Consider the following 18,193-nt stretch of genomic DNA (forward strand, 5'->3'; position numbering starts at 1 on the left):
AATTAATTCTAATTCACAAGCTTCAATCAAAAGTGAACTCAACTTCCATTCCCTCCACTGTCAGGCTAGGCATTGGGGCAACACAAGAAATGAAGAAAGGTCTGCATACTCAGCAGCTCATCAGAACGCCTGTCCTGAGTTCAGAAAGCAGATGTGGATGAGAGACAGAGCAGAGTAAAGGATGAAGCTGTTCTCTTCCACATTCCCCACCGTAGGAGGGATTTCCCTAGCAACAGAAAGCTCCAGACGCACATCTTCGCAACAGGTACAACACACGTGTCTTGCTACATCCATTACCTTACAGAGAAACATCATTTTAATAAAAATAAAAAAATGCATATCATCATGTCTAAGCTCTTCCCCCGACAGCCAACATTAAGATTTAAGACCACTTTGAGCCAGTCCATGACTTTTGCATGACGGATTGAGCAAACTCTAGTCTCGTCAACAGCATACATCATAAACTTAATCACTACAATAATAATAACACTGTGCTCCTCCACTAAATGAAGTGCATTTTGTTATAGAAAGGTAATTTACTGGGAATATTGCCATTCTTGGATGACTGTTATTGGGTTGAAGACAGACCAGATGATAGTCCAGGATTTAAACTACCTCTGAACTCTAGTGGATAAATCCTGTGACCCGGTTCATGATAATCCATCAGTGTTGTAGCAAGTTCCACGGAGTTTATTTTCTGAACACATAATTGCATTTTCTGAGAAAGTTATAATCTACCATACATTTGGGCTCCAGACAGCCATGTTGTTGACAATATCACACATCTGCCGACAATTTCCTCAGGTGCATTAGGTCATTGAAGTGAGTTAGTCTGGAGAAAACTTGGGCCAATTTGGTCCGTCACCAAACCCGAACCGTGGGTTGACATCATGCACCTTAGCTGTGCATGTGTTCTAGGAACGCAATCTCTACCTTTTTTTATATGGAAATATCTCACAAAGTACAGAAAAAAAGCTCAGTGATTTATTTTACAGAATTAAACCTCATAGGCATGTTGGCTCCTCTCTGTAGTCTGAAGTCAGTGGAGATACAGAGGGATATATCACTATCATGCACGCTTCCAAAAGTTTCTATATCTAGGAAATAGGGCTAGCATGTGCTCCTCCAAGACACACTCTACAGATTGATTTCATACGATGTTATCTGGAGGTTTGCAAGTGTGACATGGGGAAATATACAACGCAAGATAAAAAAAACCCCTGCTGTCGCAGGGAACAGGTTTGATGTTATAATAATAATAATAACTAATACTAACTAGCATTAGTACTAAATACAGTTTTTTTTTACTTTAAATGTTTTTTATGAAATTAGTCAATAAGAAGTCTTTCTCAATGTTGTGCAAGAGTAACGACTCAAGAAAGACACTCTTTTCTGAAGACCACAACTTGCGGTAAGTGGTTTCAAATAGCAACAACAGTTCAGTACATAGTTGACCACAACCGCCGTTATGAGTGGCTGTGGCTGAATTCGCCACATCTCTTTTATTTCTAATATCTGTGGATGACATTCTACAATGGACTCACTGAGTAAGGTTTCTTTAGACATTTTCCAATGAGTTTCACTGAGAATTATTTATGCTATTAACAGGTACAGTACTGTTCACTGCTTAGCTCTGAACTGTTTTATTTTATCATTGACTCGCTTTTTAACATCTCAACACAAGAGTTAAAAAAGACAGCGACTTCCCTAGGCTAGATTACATGCTAATTGTTATAATGACCTGTTGAGGCAAACAGAATGTGATATTCTAGACAATATCCCCTTTTTTCTAGGATCTTAGGCTGTGATCCAAACCTGTCACAAAATCTAGTGTTTGAAACAGAGCTCTTAAAGGTGCTTGGATGTCTTTGGAAACAGCACCGCCACTTTTAATTTTAATTTAAAGAATGTTATAGCAGCTCTTTAATCACACACAGTAAGTCACTGATATCCTGTTTTGCTTCTAGCCTCTTTAAAAAAAAAACACACACAAAAAACTGACACCTTCTAAATGAATAGTTTTTTTAAACATTAAGCCAAACTTGCCACAACTAAACTAAGTATGTTTAAATGAAATAGTGTTATACAGCATCACAATTCAGTTCAAAGATTTGAACTGTAAATGTCCCTTGCTTTTTTAGAATATGTACACCTTTAGTGGTTCTAATTGCAATCAGAAGTTTATGCTGCTTTCACCTGCCACACATGTATGTAACCTACGATGGCATCACCATCTCTGGGGTTTTCTTTAGTTTTGCTGGCAATTGCTGGCGCGTATTCATTTCAAGACACTGAAATCTAACCTACATTCAAGTATGTAAATGGAAGGCTACTAGAACTGAAGAGCAGCGCTTGGACTCATAGTCAATGCATCTAAACACACATCAATTTAAAAAATATATTTGGGTAATTGCAATGGAACGAGTGCTAAGAATGAGTGCAAACATCTTAACAAGGCAAAACAATACAATTTGAAGCGAGTTGTTGTAATCTTGTGCTACTTGTCTCCTGTGCAAATGTATAGGAATCCTGTGAAGTATCCCCTGAAACTATCTCAGGGATAGAGTCAGAGGCTGAAGTGAAGCAGTGCAGAATTGGAATGCTCTCTGTAGAGCAATTTATTATTACTGCAGGAGGACTGCAAGCATGCAGAAGCCAAAAGTGCCCCTAGGAGGTCAAGCCAAATTGAACATATCAAGAGAAATTAAACTCTGAGTGAAGTAAGCTGGCCCACTGAGGATGAGATAAGGTAACTTAATCACACTTCTTTTCATGGTGGTATGCAAACAGAACTCAATGGTCTACATTACTGTAAAAAACAAAAAACTTTTATGATCTGTTATGATATTATGACTGCACCGCTGCCATACCGAGTCACGCACTAGACGGAGGGGCTAATGTAAAAAAAAAAAAAAAAAAATTGGAATAAACTGCTTCTTTAAAGTATTATTAACATCCTGCTAGTTATAAATGGGATTTCTACAGGCGAATGCAAAACAAGAGTTTGCTAATTGATGGCGCTGGCTTTCTTCCCTGCAGTTCAGTCTGAACTACACTCATTACTGTAGCTTGTGTCTGTGCTTTTCCACCCTCTGGTGGTGTAAGACCCAGTTCATGTGTCATATTGGGATTTAACAGTAGATACTCTAGTTTTGTGTATTCAATACTCTAGTCGAGAATATGAAATTGATCTAATTAAAGTTACAATTTGTAGCTTTTAATATTACATGACCCCCCAGGAGTTTCCTAGTTTGGCATTGCAGTACAATTTACATTAGGGGTGAGTGAAATGTATAAACACATTGAAAGAAATACAGGACAAGCTCTGTTCCGTCTTGAATAAATGTTAGTTTGCTGAATATTTGCTGGAGCCTTTATATTGTTTATATCAATAAATGATGGAGTTGTTTAAAAAGTTTCCAGCATTAGTGTTTGCATTTGAGAAAACATGTTGTCTTTTTGGCTGTATTAGAATTAATATTAACAACAACAAGAACAAAAAAATCATATAATAAAAGATCCACAGTGGGCTGCACAAAATATGTATTTTTAATATTCAGTTTTAAAGTATATGAGATTTTTTAAATTTCATTGCATTTTCTTTTTTTTTTTTAATCAGTCAAAGTGAAATAGATATTTTAAATTATTTAAAAACAATATCCGGTTTGATGATAATATGCTCCGAGTCAAGTCAATAGAAGCTTTTTTTGTCCATAATCAGATCAATGGGGCTCCAAGGGTAGAAAAAAAATACACATATGTTTTTTCCAGATTTAAATATTTTTTTCTAGATTTAGCTCAATACATACATGTTAACAAAAACATATTTAAAAGTTTTGAAAAAACCCTGCGTGATGAACCGAAGATTTCAAATTTTGATTCATTGGTCCATAAGACCTTCTTCCAGTCTTCAGTAGTCCACTGGCGGTGCTTCATGGCCCAGGCAAGCCTCTTTTTCTTATTTTGCCATCTTAGCAATGGCTTTCTTACCTGCAGCTCGAAGTCTTCTCTTCACAGTTGAAACTGAGACTTGCTTACTTCGACCAGTGTTAAGCTGTGCTTGAAGCTGTTGTCCTGTGAGCCGCCTATCACGCAAGCTGTTGACTCTCAGAAACTTGTCTTCTGATTCTGTTGTGGCTTTGGGTCTGCCAGACCTCTTCCTGTCAGAGTTTCCTCCAGTTTCCAAGTGCCTTTTGATGGTGTAGGAAACTGTACTCACTGACACCTTGGCTTTCTTTGCAATTTCTCTAAAGGAAAGACCTACACTTTTAAGGGTTATAATGGTCTGTCTGTCTTCCTTTGTTAATTGCCTTTTTCTCGCCACTATGAGAGCAATATACTACTTCCTGCAGTACAATACTGTCCAAATAATGCTTAAGATGGTGTAGTAACACAGTCTGTTCCAACACTGCTTTTATACAGACAGAGGGTTTGTAAGTAATCAACAAAAGTTGGGACACCTGTAGGAATTGTTAGCATCAACTTTCAAGGCTTAATTTACTTCCATTGCTGCAGAACAGCTGTAAGTTGTTAACCCATTACTTGTTCCCTGAAAAAGGCCTTTTTGTATAACTCTGAAATGTACATTATTTTTCAGTTTTTGGTAACCTAAACTTTTTTTTTTAACCTCTGGCAGTTTACTGCTTACCTTTGTACCATTTCAGGTTATTCACTGTACTTGAACTGCTTAAATTTCAATAAAAACTAGGAAAAATGGGGGTGTTCTAAAACTTTTGACCAGTAGTGTATATATATATATATATATATATATATATATATATATATATATATATATATATATATATATATATATATATATATATATCTGACACCCCATACAGAGCTGTGGCTCAGCCATAAAATAAAATGTATTGGTTTTGAGTTTAACTTAAATGAAGGGTGTTGCATGTTGCAGCTCTCATTTCATTCAATGTATAGCCCAGGGAAAAGCGATGGTCCCAGTGTTCCTATTGCATGCCATTTCTGTAGTGAAACACTGTATACGGCTGTATGCATTACCTCCTGGCTGAAGAAGAAAGCATAAGCAACGCAATGTGCTGTGAATAAGGAAATCAAAGGCATGTCAGTAGAAAAGCATCTATCTTTGGTTCTGTCCATCCATGTGTATCTGTCTTTATCTTTACAGTTTTTATTGCATTGATCCTATTATTTATCCTTTGAAGTATTGTGTGCTGGTGTTGTTTAAACTTTTAAACCGACTTTTTACAGGCCACTGGATTGTCTCATGACAATTTTTTTTGTGTATTGATGAAAACTCATTTTACAAATATGTCCTGAGTCTGGATGGTTCCCATACACAATGGGATCTAAATGAGCTGCTACAAGGCTGGCTCACCCTGTGAACGGATGTAGATAATAATACCTCAAGTGACTCACTTGTATTAGCCTCAACATAGATCATACACATTTTTCCATTGGGTTATGTCAGCACAAGAAGTCTGGAGTTCTTTGTTCTTTGTCTGAGTATGTACTTGCATAGGAGGATGGACTATGTCTTGCCAGCTTCGGTCTTGTTTCAATTAGGGAACTTCCCTGCAATTCTTTCCCTTAGATACAGCTCCAGACCACAGCAGTACTGATGTACAAAAGGCCCTCTGAATCTCATTCAGTTCACTAGTGAGCATGTTGATGAAACAGCCTAGTATGAACCTTACTGTACAGTCTGTGTTAAGGTATGTGGCATGTACTGTGGTATCGTGGGGTGAAATTATACACTTCATTTATACTACTTACAGGCATTAAAGCATGACATAATTACGGGCATCTGAAATTAGCCAAAAGTTGATTATGTAAATTGTGACATATTCTCAACTGGAGAGTCTGTTGGAGCTGCACAGGCTGATTATTCGATTATTTGGATAAGCTTACCACAGGTGAGGGTCGTTGGTGTTCATTGGGCTAATTTACCATTCCAAGGGAAACAGCTGAAGAAAACAGCTGCTAGGAGTTGTGATGATTGCTGTGTCTAAGAAAAGCAGCAATTACCACAAATCCAAGCAGCTGTTTGTTACTTGTTTAATTTTGAATGGTAAATTAGCCCAATCAACAACAATGGCTTCCATCTGAGTGTCAGCACCTCAGTGGAGAGCGCAACCCAAATAATCATTTTGAGCAGCACAAGATTATGTGACTAACAGGAACTTCAAGCCATCCATTTCTAACTTATTTTGTCTTCAATTTCAGTTTTACTAAGTTGAGTGGCCTATATACACTACACAGATGCTGTTTTTGAAAATGTGTGACCCAAATGTGTGACACAATATAAGCTGATAAGGATAGGGACTAGGTAAGCTTTGGGAATAATTAGCATGACAGGGAATGTTCCACAAAGACAGCTTCAGTGTCGGGGGGATTTTATGTTTAGAAATCACTGCAGTACTTTGTGCTAATACAGTGTGTAAAAATAGATGAACCAAAGCATGTTACATTGGAATTATGGGACATACTTTTATTAAGTGGGCCAGCTAACAGGTTTATTACTGTCTGTTTTAGTTGACTTCTGGGTATCAAAGAGTTTCATTGAGGTAGATCCAAGCAGAATGAAACTGTGGCCCAAATGAAAATCATCCGTGTCAGTATTATTTCCCTTTTACTCTGCCTTACTCCACCTTGAATACAGTCCTCTTTGATGTGATTCCACAGAAACCTGAATACCCCTGGTACAGTACTTGGAAACCACCGTTCTGAAGAATTTACACCAGCCAAATTCTGCTGGGGCAATGATGCTACGCTGTTTCGAAAAAAATGTAATCTTTTGAGATCCTAAACTCTTTACACAATTTCATGACAGGGACCTACAGGCATTCTCGGTTTCTGGAAATCCAGAAACAGTTGCATCCTGATCGATAATGCCTCGAACTTGAACAGTCAAGTGACACTAGATGGAGCTCACAATCTGGGTCTGTGAGAAAAGTACCGATACCTCTTGATGTTATAATGGAAGTGTTTGCTGAATTTAAAGAATCCAGTGGACAGACAAGACTAAACGCCCAGTCTCTTTTACAGCAAATCCAGACCAAAACATTCTTGTTTCTAGCAGTTACATTTGGAAAATTATTTGAAATCAGTGATTTTGCTATGAAAGGTTTGCAGAGCGCCATGTTATCAATCACTGACTGTATTGATCTGATAGAATGTCTTAAACAAAGTTTTGCACAATTAAGGGACAATACAATGAATGACTCTCAAGAACTCATGCAAAAGCATGAAATTGAAAACTGGGATGTATCTTCCTCTTGAAAGAGAAAGTTACCTAATAAACTGAGTGATTCACCAATTACATCAACAGTGGGTAAATAATCCAGCGCACATTGCAATGCCGACTTGAGACATTTGTGGAATGAGATTTTAGATAGACAGATTTCTGAATTGACAGACAGATTTCTGAATCGTTTTCAGGAAGATGCCTATGGTATGATGAAAGCCTCTGTTGCCTGTTTGCCAACCTCAGAGACCTTCTGCCGAAGGGAACATTTGCAGCCTACATGTAGTCTGTAAGGCATCAATGTAGAGGATGCCGAATTTGCAGTATTTGTTTAGCAGCTGAAGTGCAAAGTAGTCGAAGGTAAAAGTTATCCATCACTCATCAAAGTATTTGACAATTGCAATTTGGATATTTTCCCGAATGTTAACGCCCTTTTAAGAGCACTGATCACTCTACCCATGACAACCTGCAGTGTGGAAAGGCTCTTCTCTACTATGAATCGGATCAAGACAGCAACAAGAGCATCAATGCTCACAAGTCGCCTCAATAATCTGTCACTGTTGTAATTCGAAAGGGAACTGTGTGATTCACGGGACTACGACAGTATTATTGATATATTCAACAGCAAGCCACAACACCTTGTCATGTAGGGGAGTGGAGCGGAGAGAAGAAAACATCAAAAGGTATTTGCTTGTTTATTAATACAGATTATTAAAGTACTTATTGATGTCATAGAACAACACTTGAAAAAATATTTTGTCTTTCATCCTCTTAACTGTTACATGGTATAAAATATAAAAAAAAAATCTTGAAATGTTTCAGTTCTTGCCTAGCCTAGTTGTTTTCGCATTTTACTAAACATAAATTATATTATAGTATTTGAAGTTATGGGTGAAATGAATCTTAGTAGGTTAATCAGTATGATGCTTCTTGTGACAAACATATGTGTTGAGGTGTTTTTGTTTCTCGTGTTTTCTGGTAGGCTTGTGACTTGTCAAATTTAAACTGCATAGAAGTGCTTAATGGTGTCATAGAATACTTATCTCCTGTCCACTAGGTTGCTTATTTTAGCATTTATGTTTTTTAGCATTAAAAACTGTTAGTGAGCCAGTGCTTGAAGTTATGGATAATATTATTTTAAAATCAGTACTGTTGCAGTCTGTTTAATTAGAAATCGGCACGTAAAGGTGTTGTTTCAGTGTTTTCTTCTGGAAGCGCTTAATACTGTCAGGTGTAATCGGGCATTATGTTAGTAACTGAGATTAGGGTCAGTATACCTTGTGCCCATCCATGTTATCTTTGGGCCCTGTCAGAAAATCATTCCTGGCTACGCCACTGAGGGAGCTAGATGGCGCTGTTGCAAGATGAGGAGTGCGTGTAAGGTAGTTTGAATAATAACCCACCTGTTACTGTTATTAAATGATTATGTCACAACATTTACGGTATAAGTAGGTTTGCTACTTTTCCATATTAATCTAGGGCAGGGGTGCACAATTACGGTCCTGGAGGTCCGGTGTCCCTCCTGGCTTTTGTTCGAACCTTGCCCTAAATTACTTAATTGGACCAATTATTACCAATTATTGGTCTAATTAAGTAATTTAGAACACAGTTGGAACAAAAGCCAGGAGGGACACCGGCCCTCCAGGACCGGAATTGCACACCCCTGATCTAGGGTTACCATGTGGCTCCAGATTAACCGGACGCTGTGAGACAGAACGGGATTGCAAACTTGCCCCTAAATTGAAATAAATGAAGGTGTAAATGAACCATCCTTAGCTACAATTAATAATGGTGCTTAAATACCTGCATGCGTGTCAAATAATTGTATTATACTAAGAATGAATTGCAGCCAGTCGCTATTTTTTTCTGTTTGTTAAAATTCAATCGCCCATATTATTCTGCAAATACAATCGCATCATCATCTCGTTGCTCTATCGATAAATTAGCTATTCGTTCATTAAGATCTGATCAGAAGCAGCTGATCAGTGTGAATTGTTTGCTGCGCCCAAGCAATTCCACCACAGCAGGATTAATCTCAGCAAAAGTGGAGCTCATTTATATGTGAATTACTTTCAATATAGGGGGAATTTTGAAATCCCGGTCTGTCTCAAAGCGTCCGGTTAATCTGGAGCCATATGGTAACCCTAATTAATCTATAAAGCTTGTTAAACGTCAAATTCCCCCAAAAATATGAGTTCGACTGAAATAAATTTATATACGATAAACTGCCTTGCCTCCCAGTGACCGAGTCCGACTGTGCTAAAGCAGGAGATGGGGAGCTCAGACTGCAAATAATAAGTGCAAGTTAGTTTTGTTGCATGTTGAATATGATAAAGGGGTTTTGCTAAATTAGACGTTTTTTAATGGCATAAAAATCTGGGGTTTTTTTAAGCATAAAGGTCGATTTCACCCATTCTCTGCTTGAATTGAAAAATAGATAGAAAAGAACCCAGTTAATTCTTTGTAAAATAAACGTCGATATTAATCGGCAATTTGGCAACAAAAAAAAAAAAAAATAGAATAGTAGCAAGCTTAGATATAAGGTACTGTTGCATTATACCAGTACTCAAACTGCATACAATGAAGAAGGAAGACAACCCATGTGCTGTCCAACATTAATTTGCCACTTGACTCTCATTCACTATATAAACCATACTTTGGCTTGGTGTCATTCCCACTTTTTTCAGTAAATATTTTAAATGCCTTTTCCTGTGCAAAACAGACGTTGCTTCTGTCAGCTAAAGCGGTTGAGACGGAGTTGGAGTGTAACTTTTTTCCATGGCTCCTGCCTGCTCTTCTCCACGGTAAGTTCAAGCAGTGCATGACTTCCTTCAGACAAAGCAGTTTTTTTGTTTCGTCGCACACTAAGATGAATTATCGGCCACCATCATTACCAAGAAGTGACCTCTCCCATGAGTCATGACTGAGATCCTCAAGACTCCAGTGTTGGAGATAAATGGTTGGCCATGTTGTGTGTTGAGGTAGGCCTGTATCCTTTTTTGACTTTTTTGTACAATATAATGTTATTATAAACCAAGCTAATTGTCCCATTAGAATGGCCCTTGTCTAAAAGAAAGCAAGTTACCTGTTTATATATATATATATATATATATATATATATACAGTGCCGTGAAAAAGTATTTGCCCCCTGTCTGATTTTCTGCATTTTTGCATATTTGTAACACTGAATGTTATCAGATCTTCAACCAAAACCTAATATTAGATAAAAGTGAACAAATAACACAAAAATGTGATACATATTTCATTTATTTATTAAAGAAAGTTATGCAACACCCAATGCCCCCGTGTGAAAAAGTAATCGCCCCCTTAGACTCAATAACTGGTTACGCCACCTTTAGCAGCAATAACTGCAACCAAACGCTTCCTGTTGTTATTGATTAGTCTCTCACAGCACCGTGGAGGAATTTTGGCCCACTCCTCCATGCAGAACTGCTTCAACTGAGTGACATTTGTGGGTTTTCGAGCATGAACTGCTCGTTTCAGATCCTGCCACAATGGGACCAATGGGGTTTAGGTCTGGACTTTGACTAGGCCATTCCAAAACTTTATATTTCTTGTTCTTCAACCACTCTGATGTAGACTTGCTTGTATGTTTCGGATCATTATCTTGCTGCATGACCCAGCTGTGCTTCAGCTTCAGCTCACGGACAAATAGCCTGACATTCTCCTGTAGAATTCTCTGATACAGAGCAGAATTCATGGTTCCTTCAATGATGGGAAGGCATCCAGGTCCTGATGCATCAAAGCATCCCCAAACCATGACACTACCACCAACATGCTTGACCGTTGGTATGAGGTTCTTACTATGGAATGCAGTGTTTGGTTTTCACCAGACATAACGGGGCTCATGTCGGCCAGAAAGTTCCACTTTTGACTCATCTGTCCATAGAACATTGTTCCAGAACTCTTGAGGATCATCCAGGTGCTTTTTGGCAAACTTGAGACGAGCATTCATGTTCTTAGTGAGCAATGGTTTCCACCTTGCTACTCTGCCATGAATCCCATTTTTGCCCAGTGTCTTTCTGATGGTGGAGTCATGAACACTGACCTTAGCCGAGGCGAGAGAGGCCTGCAGATCCCTGGATGTTGTTCTAGGGTTCTTTGTGACTTCCTGGACGATTTTACACCTTGCTCTTGGAGGGATTTTGGCAGGACGGCCACTCCTTGGAAGATTCACTACTGTCCCAAACTTTCTCCATTTGGACAATATGGCTCTGACTGTGGTTCGGTGGAGCCCCAGAGCCTTAGAAATGGCTTTGTAACCCTTTCCAGACTGATAGGCATCAACAACTTTTTTCCGGAGGTCTTCAGGAATTTCTTTTGTTCGTGGCATGATGTGCCTCTACAACCTGTGTGCTGACAACTTCCACGCAGGGCTGGCCCAAATCAGGCCTGGTTGTTAACCAAAGTATTCAAACAGCTGACCCTAATTATCCTTTTAATTGGGTTGAGTTAACTAGGGGGGTGTGGCAATGTGGCAATGTGGCAATAACAAGAATAATAATAAGTGTTTCTCACTGTGTTTGTTCATCCCTGTTTGTTAGTGTCTGTCCATTTTGTTTGTCTCTTTATTTTGGCTACCAGTGCCGTGCCCTGTGTTTTTGTATGTTTACAACCTTTTTATTTTCTGTCTGTTAATTATTAAATGCTGAGCGCGATCACGCGCTCAGCTCCACCAAAACCCCAAGTCTCTGTTGCTTATTTCCTGGATCTGGTCTGATGCCACCCACTCCGGCCGTCTTTGTGACAGGGGGGCAATAACTTTTTCACACCTGAAGATTGCATGATTGATTACCTTGCATACCAAACAAATGAAAGAAGCACCAAACTTTGGTGTCATTTTTTCTCTCAGACTTCCTCTACAGAATATAATATTCAATAATATAACCCATTTAGCGCAGTGAATTAGGCAGTGGGTTGAGAATCTCTTTTCTCACTCTTGGTTCCATAATAGACTTCAAACACAACATGTATCTCATTGATGGATCATGTGGGTCCCTTTGTGAAGGACAAGACTATGGCATTCAACTGTTAAAAATGACCTGCTGAGATTGAAGAACATTACAGGTCATTCTGTGATAAGTAATGCGCCTGACCCCTACAGGTGAGGTAAGGTAAAGGGAACACTTCTAACTACCGGTACAAGGGGAGAAAGACCTTTTTGTACAGTGGTATCCATTTATCTTATTTGTTTCTTTCTCAAGCCCTGCCATTTTACAACTGCAATTGGAATTGTTAGTAATCTAAAACACCTGCAAATAGTACTTCACACAAGTGCACTACAAATAATAATAACCTCACCTTAATTTCAACCTTTCAGTTGATCTAAACTGAGGCAGATGTAAATACCACCACTGTTTAAATTAGTAATATATATAGATAGATAGATAGATAGATATGCATTGAGTTGCTCAGGTAGACACAGTACTGCGTAGTGAAGAAGGCACTAACCGAAACGTTTATCTACTTGACGTAGTTTTACCTTACAACTCTGATTTTTAACTTATGGATGGTTAGAAGACATGCAGTATGTGTAAACCGTAAGTTTCTTTGTGGCAACTGTCATTCTTCCTTACTGACTTAGGATCTTTTGGGATAGTGCAGCACAGGATACATTATTGTGATATTCAAACGATTTATTTTTTATTTTATTTTTTTTAAAACTGATGTTTGGAAACAGATACCTCCACCACGGTATCTTAACATGCTAAAGAGATTGTGATAGCACACAGACGGCAAAAACTGGCCAAACTGGCCTAGGAAGTGGAAAAGTGTTCACTCCAGGTATGAGTCATAGGCCAACTGTTCAAAAAAAAGTTCCCAGTCCAAAAAGATGCAAATTCCTAACTGTCTCACCTATTTCTCTCTTTCCCTTGCCTCCAATAAAATCTGCACATTTTTGTCCTTGGCTTGTATAGAATTGTTAGTAATGTTAGTAGCATACACACCCCACAAGGGCTGCACATACCAAACTATAGCTATTATTACCCAGGGTGACTTACAGTTGTATACAAAAAATACAGACCTGCAGCTTATCTGTGTTATGTTCATGTCAAAATTTAAGTGAGACATACTGAAGACGAGAAGGACAAGCTCCTCCGTGCATTTTCTAATCCTGGGGCCCGTTTCATAAAATTCCTGTGATTGCGTTGTGGTTGTGCTGAAGTTGCGAGGACATAGAGGTTGTTGCTGCATGCGTTTCATAAAGCACTTTGCAAGTGCCGTCGCTTGCGATCACTGCTTTGCGATCTGCGCTAAAAAAAATCAGTAGCTCGGTAATCCACTTTAAAGCCCAGTGACCAATTACTCAAAGGCAGGGGTGCAAAGGAAAACTATTTTTTTTTCAAAGAAGAAATTGATACAATGGTTGGCCAACACAAATCTGTTCTACTTGGAAGTTGTCTGGAAATTTAACTAACGAAGAGAAGAAAAAAAAAGTGGCACATAATCACTGGTGGAGCAAAGAACGGTACCTGAAATAAGAAAAAAAACTGATAGACCTAGCAAGTAGAACGAAATTAAAAGAAGGGAAAAGAAGGGAGATGAAAAAGACCTAAAATGAGGAGGAAACACCTTTCTAAATATAATTGGTTAAGTAGCTGTTGCTGGTATTGAGAGCAAAAAAAGGTTAAAATTGATTAATAAACAATCCATTTAGATTTGTTTCTGTTTAAATCTAAAATACGTTTGGCTACCCTAAGATTAGTTATCTCCCTTCTTGACAATCGGTACTTTGATATTCATTCGGAGTCTGAATATGCATCAAGAGGATTTGACTAGTAGTTTTGGCTAGTAGTATGAGTGCCCTTGTATGTTCTAATAGGATCTGCAATGAAAATTGGTACTTGTGGCTGCTGTCTGGCTGTTGCAGGTTTCTGGTGAAAGTTTTATGAAATTCAATTTTTTATTTGCAAGGTGCTTACAATTGCGAGTCGTCGCAAATTGTTTTTATGAAACGGGCCCCTGATACTCTCTATAATACTTCTATGGCAAGTAGATACAGTAAGCATTTCTCTAGATATAAGTAAACATGTAGGTATGGCATAGATGTAAGATCTGAAAGGAAAAACACTTATTTATTATTTCAGAGCTCTTTTCAAAATGGCCACTGGGGTTTGTGATCTGCCCTCTAAATCACTGCAGGAATAGCGATTAAAAAACAACAAAAAAAACATAACAAGCACTCTGGCTTTTCTTTTCCATACCACATTGTGGATCGTTGTTGCTGTGTTACCTGTTTGACAATGTGAGCAATAATCCTTACATTATAGAGCGGCCATTTTGAAAACAGCTTTGAAACAGACTTTAAAGATATAAGTGTAAAAAGCTGTCAGGATGTTAACAAGAAAAATTACAGGTACATTATTTAAGCAGTTGTAGCAACACGTGGGGATGTGTACACTATATTTTTTGGAACCCCGCTACTTACTCTTTAAGAGCCATACCATGAAGGTTGTATGTTTGTAACTGAAGCAGGCATTTATTCATTTCAGAAAAAAAGGAACTAAAATATTTTGAAAATCTCCCCAGATAAAAAAGTACACAGCTGTGGTTATTACTCTCTCTCCAGCCACCCATCACAATGTTTAACCATCAGCAAGTGTTGACATTTCAGTCTGGTTGTATCATGTGCACTGAAGAAATATCCTAATTCATGGGGTCTTGATGAATAATAATAGTCCATATTAAACAAGACTAAACAAGTAGATTTCTGAACTCCAACTCTCATGAATTATAATTAGGGCTTTTGTTTTTCAGGTTTTATTAATTGTATTTTTCAGTGCTTATTTTGAGCTATTTTCAAGATTTATGTCAATCGTTTTTTTTCGGGGCTTTCGTTTTTGATATACTGTATGAAATTAGTGTTTTCGGTTACTTTCCAAAATGCTTGAGCATTTTTGTGTGTCAAAATATTTATAGTAGTAACTCAACAGTACTTGCACACTTAAGTTGTACCTTCTTTCCTTTGCTGTCTTCCACAATGAACGGGCACATTCTTCTGGGGTTTTTGTGTGTAGACATTTTGGTACATTTCGCCACAATTCTGTTTTAAATCCTCCGTATCTTAACTGTAATACAGCTTGAAATCCCGCTAACAAGCCTCCATCCTGATTGTAATCTTGTTTTAAATCTCGCAAGCGGAGTCTCCAATAGAAATGTAGAAGTGTGCTGTCAGGAAGGCGGGACATTGCCCAGCAGCACAGGGAAATGTATTTATTATTACTTTTGTAGTAGGTTTTATTTTTTAAAATGTGAAAAGGGTATCAACGCCAATTGATTAACCATTTCCACAGTCTTTCCGGTGTTTTCCGGTGTTTATTGGCTATCCACCGATTTAATTCTGGGGGAAAAAAAAAAACTAGATGCCTTGGATGTGATGCCTTGTAAATTAAAAAAGCAAGCAAAAAAAAACCTGCCTTACCTTGTCTTGCATCTTTGCGGGATTTCAAGTCAGGCACCCCGAAGTGTTCTCATTGAAACTCTCTCTGCACTTACTTTGGGAATGCACTGGGGAAAGCTTCCAGCTCTGAAACCTGCAGTGAGAGATAGACAACAATGGGTTTTCAAGGGCTCGTATTTCTGTTTGATAGAGAAGGAAATCTTTTTTGACTGGATGGCACTGCTGCACAGTGTGCTTTCAATACCATCTGTCTCCTCAGCTACATACAGTACAATGCAAAAAAGGGAAGATCTAGAGTTACCCCAGAGCAGTCTAGACAGAAGGTAGAGAATGCTAACAAGAATCTGACCTGCAGACTGTGGCACATGGTACTAGTAATCCCACAATACGGTTCTGTATAGAGACTTCATTTACAATTAAACTATATATATGTGTGTATATATATATATATATATATATATATATATATGTAGTTTAATTGTATATATAATGTAAGCAACAAGGCACAGCAGGGTGTGGGATATACACTATAGCCAAGTGGCTTTAACCGCCCGGTGAGTGTGGATATTACAGTATATCCCACACCCTGAAGTGCCTTGTTGCTTACATTATATATACAAATAAATAAAACAGAACAGCATTTCACATCTTTTTATAAATGTGTATTATTATTATTATTATTAGGGATACAACATTATAGCAGCTGTCACGTTGACTACTGTATTTGTAAAGAGTCAGTATTAGTTACAGAGCGAACAGTTGCTCCTACCGGCATGTTACATGTATTTTTTTTTTTTTTTTTTTTTTTTTTTTAAATGTTGAACATTAAAGCAGTAGGTAAATGCTTACCAGTATATCAATACATATTTGCTGTAACATGTAATTTTGTGTTTCAGTTCAATGCAAAGATAAGCAATATTGCAGTATTGCAGTGTGTATGGGTATTGCTTTAAGTAATGTACACAGGGAAGAAATTCACTGATTGGCCAGTAAAGAAGAAAACACTGTTTAGACTGCAAAGCTGGAAAGTAATTTTAGAGTGTGAACTAAAAAATAAAATGCTATGCAGTAAAAGCTTCAAATTGCATGAGGTGTCTTATAGTCTGTTAAAACATCAGGTGGGCTGTAAATCCTAATCTAAAAAAATAGCACTGGTTAAATAGGGCATGTACTACTGGACCACGTTTTATTTTGTACATAACCCGCTTCAAGACAATGTGCAGGATTTTCCCCTTGACTTTATCGACGGAGGTTTTGTGATGTAAACATGCAGATGTTTGTCAACTGATCATGTAATAATGTTGATATGATTTCCAGTTAGGAGATCTTCAATTGGGAATGCTTTGGGAAAAGGGGAAAATAGCCATTTGGAAGACAAAACTATACCTCAACTGCTATGGCACAGGACAAAGTCACGACTAATGTTCTTACGAAATGATCTTCAGTGACAACGCAGTAACACTACAATAGTATTGCAATGGTTCTGAACATAAGGGTAGCTACATTGGTCCCATGGTGGTTCATATTGTGGCATACCACCATTACACAATAGTATTGCATTGCAGTATCATTGTACCATAGGCTGAGCATGCTACTGTACATTTCACCCAACTGTTCTAAAGACATTTAAAATAGTGCAGTGAGGTGTCCTTATATTAAGTCTATTTATAAATATGCATGTTTTTATTCTAGAGAAAATGTTTCAAAATTTGACTGTTTTCTTTTTCTCTTCAACTTCCATCTATGCCCCCTAGTCCTATGCGTTATGATGTGTTCTAAATAGTAACCATAGTTAACACTATCTACACCATAAATAATTTTGCATAATGCACTTTAATTAGCCTGATTAACCTTTTTTTAACAGTACAGTAAATTACTCTATTGCAGAGTCTCTACTCTACAGTGTTGCACTAATCCTGCATCATCATGAATGCTGGGTGTCAAAACAAACAAAAACTCCACCACTTTCCAGTGTTTCAGCCTGACATGGCTTAACTAATGTAGCTGGAAGCTCAGAGGGATGAGCAGAATTGCACAGAGAAGAGGTGAACAAAGTGGACCCAGCCAGGCTCTTTGTTTCAGCAATTTTCTAAATTGATTAATTGGACCAATAAATCTTCCATACAATCACTAAAGTAATTAATTCATTGATTTTACCTATTAAACTTGGAACATACCTGGCACAGAGAACAGACCTACAGTAGTGGCCAAAAATACATTTCTAGCACACAATTATAACATTAGTTATTTTATGTCAAATTGAGATGATTCCATGGTTAATACATTGCACACAACACGTAGATAACAAAAGGAGAGTAACTCCAGAAAATCAGAGATACAATCTGATCCACAGAAGAATGTTCTCCTAAACAGAAATGCAACTGTTTCCACTTGAAAAGAGTTAAAACGCAGTGTGCGGCATGCTGTCCTGCCAAAAGAAACGAGGGATACACGTCCACAGATCTTTATAGTTGTGTCTGGTCCACTTTCCCACAGAACAGTTCTCATTTCTGACAGTAATAAGCATGTTCAAGTGCTTTATTGTT

At 37.9% G+C, this 18,193-nt stretch overlaps 1 protein-coding gene across 1 annotated transcript in view; it reads right to left on the minus strand.

Annotated features, from left to right (window-relative positions):
* LOC117405208 (collagen alpha-1(VIII) chain-like) overlaps positions 1-18,193 on the minus strand; it is a 41,270-nt gene that overhangs the window by 18,030 nt on the left and 5,047 nt on the right. The window contains exon 2 of the mRNA XM_034008080.3: positions 15,669-15,780. Coding sequence (XP_033863971.3) covers positions 15,669-15,680 — 12 coding nt within the window. The 5' untranslated portion in view covers positions 15,681-15,780. The remainder of the gene's footprint in view (positions 1-15,668; positions 15,781-18,193) is intronic.

Source organism: Acipenser ruthenus, chromosome 9, assembly GCF_902713425.1.
Source record: "Acipenser ruthenus chromosome 9, fAciRut3.2 maternal haplotype, whole genome shotgun sequence".
Lineage (NCBI taxonomy): Eukaryota > Metazoa > Chordata > Actinopteri > Acipenseriformes > Acipenseridae > Acipenser > Acipenser ruthenus.